Here is an 11824-nt window from a genome sequence, read left to right on the forward strand (position 1 = left end):
GGCAGAACTCAGGTTCTGACCCCTGCAGGCTTAAATGTCAACTTTGGTCTTAACTGTTTTATTTCAGATAGATAGATGTATTTTACTTTTTGTAATTTATTTGTGGTATAATTTTTTTTTTTTTTTTGTGAAAGGATGACCACGGTGTGACTTATTAGCTTAATTTACTAATTTTATGTTTTCTAATGTTTTTTGCATAATTGCTCTGCTGAGGATATCAGTACATTGGAGGGTAGAGTGCCTCTTTAAACTACATTGAGTCTTGCTATATCCATGTAGTAACGGAACTCGTATGTGACTGATCAAACTGCCATTTGCATAACTTGGCAATGTTATTGTGCCTATGTAAATATGGGAGGTTTTTATAGCACCTTATTTTTAAATATTTTGTAGATTCATTGCTCCCAGTATGGGGTAGAACGTTCCCTTTAGTGTGGTCTGCGACTGCGCCGCCCATGCCGGGAGACAAATCATTTTGCGTCTGGTTTCTATGGTGCATGTTTTTTAGGAGCGGGTTGACTGCGTGGCTCAGATTCTACTGACGAAGTCCCACCTACAGACGGAATGCATACGGGGCAAGCTACATATGTATACAGAAATGCCTTTAAATTTGTGTTTATACGGAGAGCACTAGATTGTTCTTTTCTTACTTACATACGCATGTCCTGTGGAGCAATTAACATCTCCATCGTAGGCTGATCGTTGGAGGATTTACCCCTTTAGTCTGAGAAAGTACATGATGACCGTTCTGGTTGAATTAAGGAGGTGATAGGCTGCTGCTGTCTATGGTCGACGAGCTGGACTCACTCTTAACACTTGCGTGTCTCTAATATTACACCTACTCCCACAGTGGTCGACATCCAGAAATCCTCACGATTTATTCTCACTATGGACTTATTTAATTGTTTTTTAGAGATTGGCTCTTTTGATTTATGTTATTTATATATATATGATTTATGTTATATAGTTGATCGAGGGGTTAAGTACTGTCCTTGTAGTGTTCAGCTGGCAATCATATTATATATGTTACATTGTTTGTAGAATCTGACAAGCTGTACACTCACTACTTTACTTTGTAGCAAAGTGTCATTTCTTCAGTGTTGTCACATGAAAAGATTTAATAAAATATTTACACCCACTTACACACACACACACACACAAACACATCCCACATCTCCTCTGTTCCTGAAGCTTTTTGAGATACACTATATTGTCAAAAGTCCAAATCATTTGGTGAAGGGGGATTATGGTGCAAAGTTGTTTTTCATGGGTTGGGCTTGGCCCCTTAGTTCCAGTGAAGGGAACTCTTAAGGCATCAGCATACCAAGACATTTTGGACAATTTCATGCTCTCAACTTTGAGGAAACAGTTTAGGGATGACACCTTCTTGTTCCAACATGCCTGTGCACCAGCGCACAAAGCAAGGTCCATAAAGACATGGATGAGTCCTGACCTCAACTCAATAGAACACCTTTGGGATGAATTAGAGCAGAGACTGAGCCAGGCCTTCTCTCCAATAGTGCCAGACCTTGCAATTGTGCTTTGGGAAGAATGGCCAAACATTCCCATAGACACACTCCTAAACCTTGTGGACAGTCTTCCCAGAAGAATTGAAGTTGTAGCTGCAAAGGGTGGGCCAACACCATATTAAACCCTATGGACTAAGACTGGGATGCCATTAAAGTTCATGTGTGTGTAAAGGCAGGCATCCCAATACTTTTTGTTATATATATATATATATATATTTTTTTTTTTTCTTTTGGGATATAGAACCATACATATTAATTATGTGTAATAGCATGTATCCCATTACGTGCAGGTATCTGCTTTTGCTACAAATCTTACCTTTCCGTGTCCCCCCTTCAAATCCTCTGGACTGGGCGGCTGTCCTCCAGCGCTGAGAATTAGCAGCTGCTGTTGCTATTCTGAGAAGTTGGGCTGCTCACCTTCCCCCTTCAGTCCTCTCTACTGTTGACAGAATTTGTTATATAGTTACATAGTTAAGGCCCATACACACTATAAGAAAATCAGAAGTAAAATTTAGTCCAACGAATGATCTGCTGATTTTCAGATCCTTAGTATAGTGCTTTCGACAGCGGATTATGAATTTTTGGTACGACTAAAACTAAATGTGCAGTCTATCAAATTTTTATCATACGTGAACACAACATCCGATTTTTGTTTAATTAATAGAGTTTTCGTCTGTTAAAAAACGTAGGAGCAGGACTAGGCATGCTCAGAAACAAAAGAATGCATAGAAAACAATTCAACACATTACATTGCTTCTGAAGTTGAATTCTGTTATACGAGAATTTTTGTATGAAAGAAATCTCTTCCCTTTCGATGAGACCAGCATGCAATAAAAATTTGTCCGATAATCTGATTGTGTATACAAGGCTTTAGTCTGGTTAAAAAAAAGACACAAGTCCATCTGGTTCAACCAATAGAAGAGAAAAAAAAAACCCATACAATCCCATATACACAATCCTCTACCCACAGTTGATCCAGAGGAAGGTGAAAAAACCCCAGCAAAGAATGATCCAATTTGCTAGAGCAGGGGAAAAAAATTCTTCCTGATGATCCCTCGAGAGGCAATCAGATATTCCCTGGATCAACTTTACCTATAAATAACTTGTATTATGACACTTTCACAGTACATCATGTTCTGCAGATCCTGCTCCTCCTCCATTCACAAAGCATGGTGGATTATGGGAGTGTAGTAATACGAGTTCTGTGAATGGAGGAGAGGTCAGAAGGAGGTGTGTGTGCAGCCCAACCTTTCAGAATAGCCAGAAGACAGATGCTTTGGTGGCTGTGAAAGAGACATTGCAGGGAAGATTTTAAAAATTCATACTTTATGAAAACTAAAAATCTCCCCCTGCAGTGGAGCTACACTCGCACTGCAAGAGTTAACTACTCCTTTATGTCTAGGGGGACCAGGTAAAGCAGTTTTAGTTACCTAAACCCCTGCTACTGCAGGGACCTCCACACTGCTAGAGTGGTCCTTGCAGCTTCTTCTCCCCCATGCTTCAGAGGTCAGATGTCCTTTAATGTCATCAAGACTGATGCAGGGACCAGATTTCTGCACTGGGACTATTCCAAAGAATAGTCCACTACCAGAGTGCTGTCTGCTTAGGGAGTGGAAGATTGGTTAAGTAATACTGAATTCCCGGTCCCCTACAGCTAAATGAGGAATTAAAGTGTCACTTAAACCCACATCATTAAAAACTATCAATAAATAGTTGATTACATGCTGTTCATATTCACTCAGTCACTATGAGATTCATTTTCTGTATTCTGCAAAAACCTAGCTGATTCTGCTGCTCTCCATCTCCACTTTTTGTTCATAGCCTCATTTCAGATAGGGATTTTGCAGAGCAGTGTTGGCAGCTCTGCACATGCTCAGTTTTCAGTGAGTTTCTATGCTAAGCATTTCCTCCCTATCACATGTGAGCAGCTCATGTGACTATGGAGTCACATATGTAGACGTATACACAGTGGTAAATGACAGCCCACTCCGTCCTTCCTCCTCCATGCCCAATAACCAGATAAACATAATGAGGGTGGCATACTACATGTAGATTTATAGAGGCTTCACCTCCCTGTTAATCTAAGACACAGGCTGGAGGGGCTTGACACAGTTAATGACTGGCAGAAATCCACCCACACCATGTTACTGCCAAAAAAGTATAACGATTTGATTTCAAATTTATAATTATAGGTTGATTCAAAACAGTTTATTGATAGAAATTATATATTTTTACTCTGTATTCCAAAGGCTGTTTTTTTTTTTTTTCATTTTGAACATGTGACCAGCAGCAAAGCACTAGAAGCTCCTCCTGCCACTGTTTCCCTGCAGACAGACTGAGAATGAGCTGGGTCATGTGAGAGCTGTATATCAATTAGGAAAAAGTTTTTTTTTTTTTTTTTTTAATAAAATAATTACAATGCCATCATCCACATACAGAAATAGAAGGGACAATGTAAATAAAACAGTGTGTGTTTAGTATCACTGTAAGGGCTCATTTACACTTGCTTCGAAACATAGCTTCGGACATGCTTTTTAACCTCTTATGGAGCGCCCCACACAGATATACTGCAGGGCGTCCCTCCTGAACGAAATCACATACCTCTATGTAATTTTATGCACAGGGTCTGTCATACACACACCACCGGCGACCTGCTCTCGCTGTGATTGGACACAGCGAGAGCCAATCAGTGAGTCTGGCGGACACGATGTCTGCCGGGACCTGCCAATTGTTCACAGAAGAGGCAGACTGATCTCTGTCTTCCCCTAGTTAAGCCACCCCCTGCAAAGTTAATAAGCACTCCCTAGGAGCACACTTAACCCCTTCCCTGCCACTGACATTAGTACAGTGACAGTGCAATTTTTTAGCACTGATCACTGTAGTAGTGTCTCTGGTCACCAAAATAAGTGTCAAAAGGGTCAGTTAGGTATCCAATTTGTCTGCCGCAATCACGCTAAAAATCGCTGATCGCCACCATTACTAGAAAAAAACAAATTGAAAAATATAAAAATTCAATAAAGCTATCCTATAGTTTGCAGACGCTATAAATTTTGCACAAACCAATCAATATACACTTATTGGGATTTTTTACCACAAATATGTAGCAGAATACATGTTGGCCTAAACTAATTGAGAGATTCGATTTTTTTTATTTTTTTTTTTTATTGGATGCGTTTTATAGCAGACAGTAAAAAACATTATTTTTTTTTTAATTGTCGCTCTTTTTTTGTTTATAGCGTAAAAAATAAAAACCGCAGAGGTGACTAAATACCACCAAAAGAAAGCTCTATTTGTGGGGGAAAAAAATACATACATTTTATTTGGATATAACATTGCAAGTCCACACAATTGTCAGTTAAAATAATGCAGTGCCATATCACAAAAAAATGGCCTGGTCATTAAGGGAGTAAAACCTTCCGGGGCTGAAGTGCTTAAAATTCTCTGAACGCCAGTCAAAACCCCTGTCACCAAGTAAAATGGTTAGCTTACAGTCCTATTAACACCTTGTGTTTGTTTTGCTTCAAAAATTATACCCCATGTCGCTTAAGGCTCGATTCACACTGGTACGACTTATCAGGCGACTTAATCAGCCTGACAAGTCGTGCACCGTCGCTCCCACTGTGTAGTACAGGACCCGTTCTAATAGGAGCGACACAAGTCGCTCCGACTTAGAAAAAGGGTCCTGTACTACTTCGGGGCGACCTGGAGGTCGACTTGCACTGACTTCCATTATGTGAAGTCCGTGCAAGTCGCGCTGCACGCGACTTCACAGGTCGCCCCCTAAGTCGGAGCGACCTAATGTGAACGGGGTCTTAGTGGTGCTTCAAAGCGTCTTCAAAGTCTCCATAGAAGTCTATGACAAAGCTCGCTTGAAGCACCTGAAGCTTTTGATAGGCTTTTATTCAGCTTCGCTTTGTTTTGGAAAAAGGTATGCGATATCAGCGCACACACACACACACAGGGCATCTGCCAAGCTTTAAAAAAGCACCATTGAAGCATCACAGAAGCATCAAAAAAACATATAAAAACACATGTTGTAGTGGTAGTGTAAGTGTAAATGATTCCTAAGCCCGCAAGTTCAGCTGAACTCGCACGATTTCAAATCCGCATTTCAGTGCGAGTTCAGGGGCGATTTGAAAGACATCTATGCGGGTTCATGCACAGATGTCTTTTGAGATCGCCCCTGAAGTCGCTAAAAGTAGTGCAGAAAGTACTTTTGGAAATCGGTGCTGCGCCACAAAGTCAGCATTGCACCGACTGAGAAAGTGCTGTTGCCGTCAATGGGGTGCGATTTGGCATGTCAAATCGCGCCCATGTGAACGGGGGCTTAGACTTGACATGATGGCACAGCCTTCTTGCAACGGAGGATTTATACTTTTCCCGTGTTGGGCTTGAAAGTTACATAGTTAGTCAGGTTGAAAAAAGACACAAGTCCATCTGGCTCAACCAATAAAAAAACAAAAAACAGTAAAGTAAACCCAACCATACAATCCCACATACACAATCCTATACCTGCAGTTGATCCAGAGGAAGGCGAAAAAAACCCCAGCAAAGTGTGATCCAATTTGCTACAGCAGGAGAAAAAAATTCCTTCCGGATCCCTTGAGAGGCATTCAGATATTCCCTGGATCAACTTTACCTATAAATATTAGTACCCATTTATATTATGTACACCTAGGAAAGAATTCAGGCCTTTTTTAACAGCAATCTAGTGAGCTGGCCAGAACCACCTCTGGAGGGAGTCTATTCCACATTTTCACAGCTCTTACAGTGAAGAAACCTTTCCTTATTGAGAAATCTGTTTTCCTCTAGACGTAAGGAGTCCCCTTGTCCTCTGTGAACAGCTCAACACCAAGTTCACTATATGGTCCCCGTATATATTTATACATGTTGATCATATCCCCCCTTAATCTCCTCTTCTCAAGAGAAAATAAATTCAGTTCATCTAATCTTTTCTCATAGCTGAGCTCCTCCATGCCTCTTATCAGTTTGGTTGCCCTTCTCTGCACTTTCTCCAGTTCCCCAATGTCCTTTTTAAGAACTGGTGCCCAAAACTGAACTGCATATTCCAGATGAGGTCTTACTAATGATCTGTACAGGGACAAAATGATATCTCTCTCTCTGGACTCCATGCCCCTGGTAATACAAGAAAGGACTTTGCTTGCTTTGGAAACCGCAGCTTAGCATTGCATGCTATTATTAAAGCGGAGTTCCAGCCATTCACTCACCTGTCCAACGGTCCAGCGATGCGGCCGCCCGAAGCCTCGATCCTCTCCCTCGGCGCCGGCATCACTGCTGTGGGCACCGGGCCGTGACAGTTTGCGGCTTCACAGCCGGGTACCCACTGCGCATGCGCGAGTTGCGCTGCGCGCCGTGATTGGCCGGCAATCTTCTGGGACCTTTGACATGTCCCAGAAGATTGCAGGGAGGGAGGGGGAGAGGAGAACTTCCGCTCAGGGCGCCGCGGCGCTCCGAGCGGAAGTGGGAGCGGGTACCTGTCAAAACTAGGTACCCGCTTCCCCCCCAAAAAAAATGACATGCCAAATGTGGCATGTCAGGGGGTCAGGACTCCCTAAAGCGGAAGTTCCACTTTTGGGTGGAACTCCGCTTTAAGCTTGTGATCTACCAGAACACCCAGATCCTTCTCCGCTATGGATTCCCCCAGTTCTACTCCACCTAGTATGTATGCTGCATGCATATTCTTAGCCCCCAAGTGCATAACTTTACATTTATCAACATTAAACCACATTTGCCACATAGTTGTCGAATGAAAAAGTGCATTGAGGTCGGCTTGTAAGTTGGAGACATCCTATAAAGTGAAAGGAAAGCCCAACCCTAACTATTCCTAAAGACATCCCTCCCCCACCCTGTGTAGTTACTGTTTTTTTTTTATCCACTCTGGTCATGTGATCCAGCAGCTTGGGCTCCCTTGTCAATGAGACGCAGGAAAGGAGGGAAGAGCTGACAATAGCTGGACCATATGGGTGACATCATGGCTATTGTGGAGTGTTCCTGTACACAGGGGAGCTGTGAGCCATATGTACTGTACTGGAAACCCATACAAGTATCAAACTGGTGGCCCTCCAGCTGTTGCGGAACTACATGTCCCATGAGGTATTGCAAGAGTGACATTTACAAGCATGACTCAACACATGCAGAGGCATGATGGGACTTGTAGTTCCACAACAGCTGGGGGGAGGGGGGCACCAGTTTGACACCCTGGTAAGGCTATAGAATAATAAAGGAGAATGTAGGGATTTTACATCTCTAGACCCATAACACTGGCTGTATGGGCACTGACAGCACATCACCCAAGGAGGTAAGTACAGCAGGGGGTGTACTGTGTTGGTTCACCTTTTAATTTTTACCTAAAAGGTGAGCTAACACTCTAATGCTCAGCATTCCCACCAAAACGAAATGTAACAATAGAAGAAGCAATGCTAATAATCCAACAAAGGGTCTGAGAGCAGCATAAACAGGTACACACTTACCTGTCATACACGGCTCCCCCTTCTCCCCAGCACTGCAATCTCAGCTCTGCTCTCTATAACCACGCCTACGTTTCTAAGAACGAACTACAGAGGCAGAAACCACCCGGTGCCCTTGTCCCCAGCCGTGGTCTATTCAGTTCAATGCGGCGGCCATGACTGTGGAGACCAAATCTCTATGTATGTCTGCGGAGACCAGTGCTTGGAGCAATCAGACATCATCGCTTCCTGCTGCACTCACTCATTGGCCTCTCTTGGTTTCGCTTTTTACTTCCTCAATTCGTGCTGCGGTTATGGCGGGTGTTCGTGCGGAAGGGAGTATGCTGGAGGCTGAGTTATCCTGCCCCGTGTGTCTGTCCACCTACCAGGATCCGGTGTCGCTGGGCTGCGGTCACTGTTTCTGCAAGGCATGTATCAATAAGACTTTGCGCCATCAGAAGGACCAGGGCAGACCATACACGTGTCCCATGTGCCAGGAGCACTATCAGGACTTCCCCACCCTGAAGAAGAACCTGCAGCTGTCTAGTATTGTAGAAAGCTTCGTGTCCATGCAGAAGAACACCGAGCATGGTCAGATCCCATGTGGGGATTGCCTGGATCAGCCTAGTCCAGCAGTGAAGACCTGTGTCAGCTGTGAGGTGTCCCTGTGTCACAAGCACCTAGAGAGACATGCCAAGAAGGGCCACTTCCTGCTGGAGCCCACCGCCTCTGTCCAGGACAGGAAGTGTGCTGAGCATGACAAGCTCCTGGAGTACTACTGTGAGCGGGACACCCAATGTATCTGTGTCACCTGCTACATCGCTGGCGCCCACAAGGGCCACAACATCATGACATTGAAGGAAGCTCACGAAAAGCAGCTGGCCACGTTATCATCAACCATGTCCGCCTTGTCAAGCAGCGTGTCTGCGTTCTGCAAGGACATCGAAGATCTCCACGCCAGTCTGGCAAAGATTACGGAGAATACGGTTAAACTTTCCAAGCCTCTTGAAGACCTCTGTGAGAAGATTGTACTGCAAGTTAGGGACCAATTTAAAGAGATCACACAGGCCATTCTCCTTAATCAAGCACAGGCCACATCAAAAATTACTGCCACAGTAAAGCAGATTGAGGATGCAAAAGCCACCACGGAAAAGGCATTAAAGGAGCTGAACACCTTAAGCAAGCAGCCCGATGATCTGCTAATTGTGAAGGATTTTAATAGGTCACAAGCTCTGATCAAACAGCAAAGTCCCCAGATTAACACAATGCAGGTTGTTGGCGTGGAAGCTGATAAAATAATGATTGAAAATATTAACAAGGAAACCACTGACTACATAGCCAGCATTGGCCGACAGTTATCATACACGCATGATATTCTGTCCCAGCAAATCGAACAGCTTGTGTGGTCTGGGAGTCAACGGAAAAAAGTGAAGAATCAAAAGAAGACTCTGCAAGCGAAATCTGAGAAAATGGACCTAAGCTTTAGCGGAATCAACTGTACACACTGCTCCTATACTGGTAGTGTTTCAAATCATTCTAAAACATTAACAACTAAAAAAACCAGTAAACAAGTCCTCAACTATTATGGAGCAAGATTTGAGTTGGATCCATATGGGTTTTCCAGTACACCATTATGTAACTGTAAACTTCCTATAGTCATCCCCGACTGCATTGCTAGAGACATGTCAAGTAAATTCCATTGCCTAGTGGACATCAGTATGTCTAATGACTGGTGTGTGGGTGTGACTAATTCTAAATCAGAAAGAAGATATCTACAGTGGAAGGGAAATTGTCTTTCATATGAATCGGACACAAGCCTTTCACTTGGAAGTGGCAAGATCAGCAGACTGAAAATGCAGCTGGATTTTAATAGCAACTTATTAGGCTTCTATGATGCAGGCCATGAAACAGAAATACCTATATTAATATGTAAATGTGATGCTGTACTTAGCAAGCCTTTAAATGTTGGATTTAATATTTTAGATGGGTCATTAACCCTGATCTAATAGTAAAGTGGTAACAATGGGATCCATTTACCTGTGCATGCTCCCTAGGCCATCTCCCAGCTGGCTACTAGAGATTGCGCATCCTCTGATCTCACCTCTATCTGAAAAAAAGGGCAGGATGCTGGTGATGTCTGTACCCTCATATGGAAACATGCCCAAATTTGGCCAATGCCATTGCGTTAATATGTACATAGTTTTAATGTTTGCATAGAGATTACTTTGTAGGATGCCCAAGCTCATCTATACTGGTTAGTAAAAATCAGAAAATTTCCATGTATCCGAATTCCTTCTTCCATAGTACAGGAAAACTCCACAGGTTCAGTCTGTAATGGAACTTCACTAATTCCAAGTGCACTAAAGCAGTTATGATTGTATGGTTGCTAATAGTGATGGCACTAAATCAACATGTGCACGCACCATAACTTTTTTCAGCTATATTTCTAAATGTGGAATTAGATTGTATTCATGATGTTATTTTCTTGTTTAAGCAGTATTAAACCCAAAAGCAAACATTTATTATATTGCAGTTTACCAATTCTTAGATATGATGGCAGCATTAGTATTCTTTTTTTAGACTTGCCTGTTGATCCAACCAGTAAGTGTTGTTTTGCAAAAGAACAAGCTCTCTTGTAAATGTAAGGCTCCATGTACACGGGACGCTGGAAATGGCCGTTTAGGAGCAGTTGGGCGTTTTTTTCAGAAGCCAGTGAACCCATCTACATTTTATCTTATCTGTCCATGTACACCAGGTCATTTACAGTCATTTGCAGGCAGTTGCGTTCAGGGACTGTTTTTAGAACGCAATTATTTGCGTTCGAACGTGTGTTTCCCGGCGTTTCAAGCGCGTCTGAACGCGATGACCCACGTTTATCGTTCGCGTTTTTCCATTTTAAAGGGAAATCATTTTTTGGACCTCTAGGAACGCTTCTAAACGCAAACGCCGCTAAACGCGGGTACAAACACGACCGAACGGACGTTTCAAACGTCCTAAAAATTCCAGCATTCAAAGGGACTTTTAACAACGTCCCGTGTACATGGAGCCTAACAGTTAGAGACAAAAGATTTACCAAAGACAGGGGTGCTTACAACGATCAGCTTTTATTTATTTGTGTAAAACCTTTTACCCCAAAAGAAAAAAAAATATGTTTTCTGTAATTGTTTATAAAGTGTGAGGTGGAATTTGGCCTCAATTTGTTGGTAAATTTAAAAATGCTAGTACATCGATCACCCCCCCCCCCCCCCCGACTGACAAAGCTGCTGTCCAAAGGTGCTCCTTCATCCAGAGTGGAGGCTCTCTACAGGAGGTGAGTTACTGGCCGGATCATCAGGTGAAAACAGAGGAGAAAATGACTAAAAACTAATACAGCCACCGTATCTAATGATTGGTAAGCTGCAATATATTACATTTTTGGTTTTGGGTTTAATAACACTTTATCAATGATGATAATGTTTGTATGTTTATTGGAACATTTCTTGGAATATTATTTGTACCATATGTTATTTTAAGATTATCAAAATAATTACATCCTTAATCCATATTCTGTAAATTGCCTATATAGCATGTGTTCTTTCTATGAATAGTTATAACTGATATATAAAAATGTAAGAGTACATTTTTTACTGCCATATCCTTTTTGATCAACATTTTCAGTTGCCTTATATTTGATAATTAATAAATCTTCCTTATTGATAAAACCTCTTACCCTTTCTGTTTGTGGTCATCCTTGCACAGTGTTGGAAGGTATTTGGCCAATTCTAATGTTTTATGAGTATATAAAGCATATATTTATACAAAAAAAATAATGTGCTAATTTAGTAGGGG

The 11824-nt window shown here is 42.3% G+C and overlaps 1 protein-coding gene across 1 annotated transcript; it reads left to right on the forward strand.

Annotated features, from left to right (window-relative positions):
- Positions 1-8227: 8227 nt before the first annotated feature.
- Positions 8228-10002, forward strand: LOC309550527 (E3 ubiquitin/ISG15 ligase TRIM25-like; the record flags this gene model as incomplete). The annotated part of the gene is made up of 1 exon (XM_082250886.1): positions 8228-10002. Exon 1 carries the CDS (start codon positions 8311-8313, stop codon positions 10000-10002), a length of 1692 nt encoding a protein of 563 aa, XP_082107012.1. The 5' UTR covers positions 8228-8310.
- Positions 10003-11824: the final 1822 nt, after the last annotated feature.

Source organism: Pelophylax lessonae (genome assembly GCF_965119305.1).
Source record: "Pelophylax lessonae genome assembly, chromosome: 3".
Classification (NCBI taxonomy): Eukaryota; Metazoa; Chordata; class Amphibia; order Anura; family Ranidae; genus Pelophylax; species Pelophylax lessonae.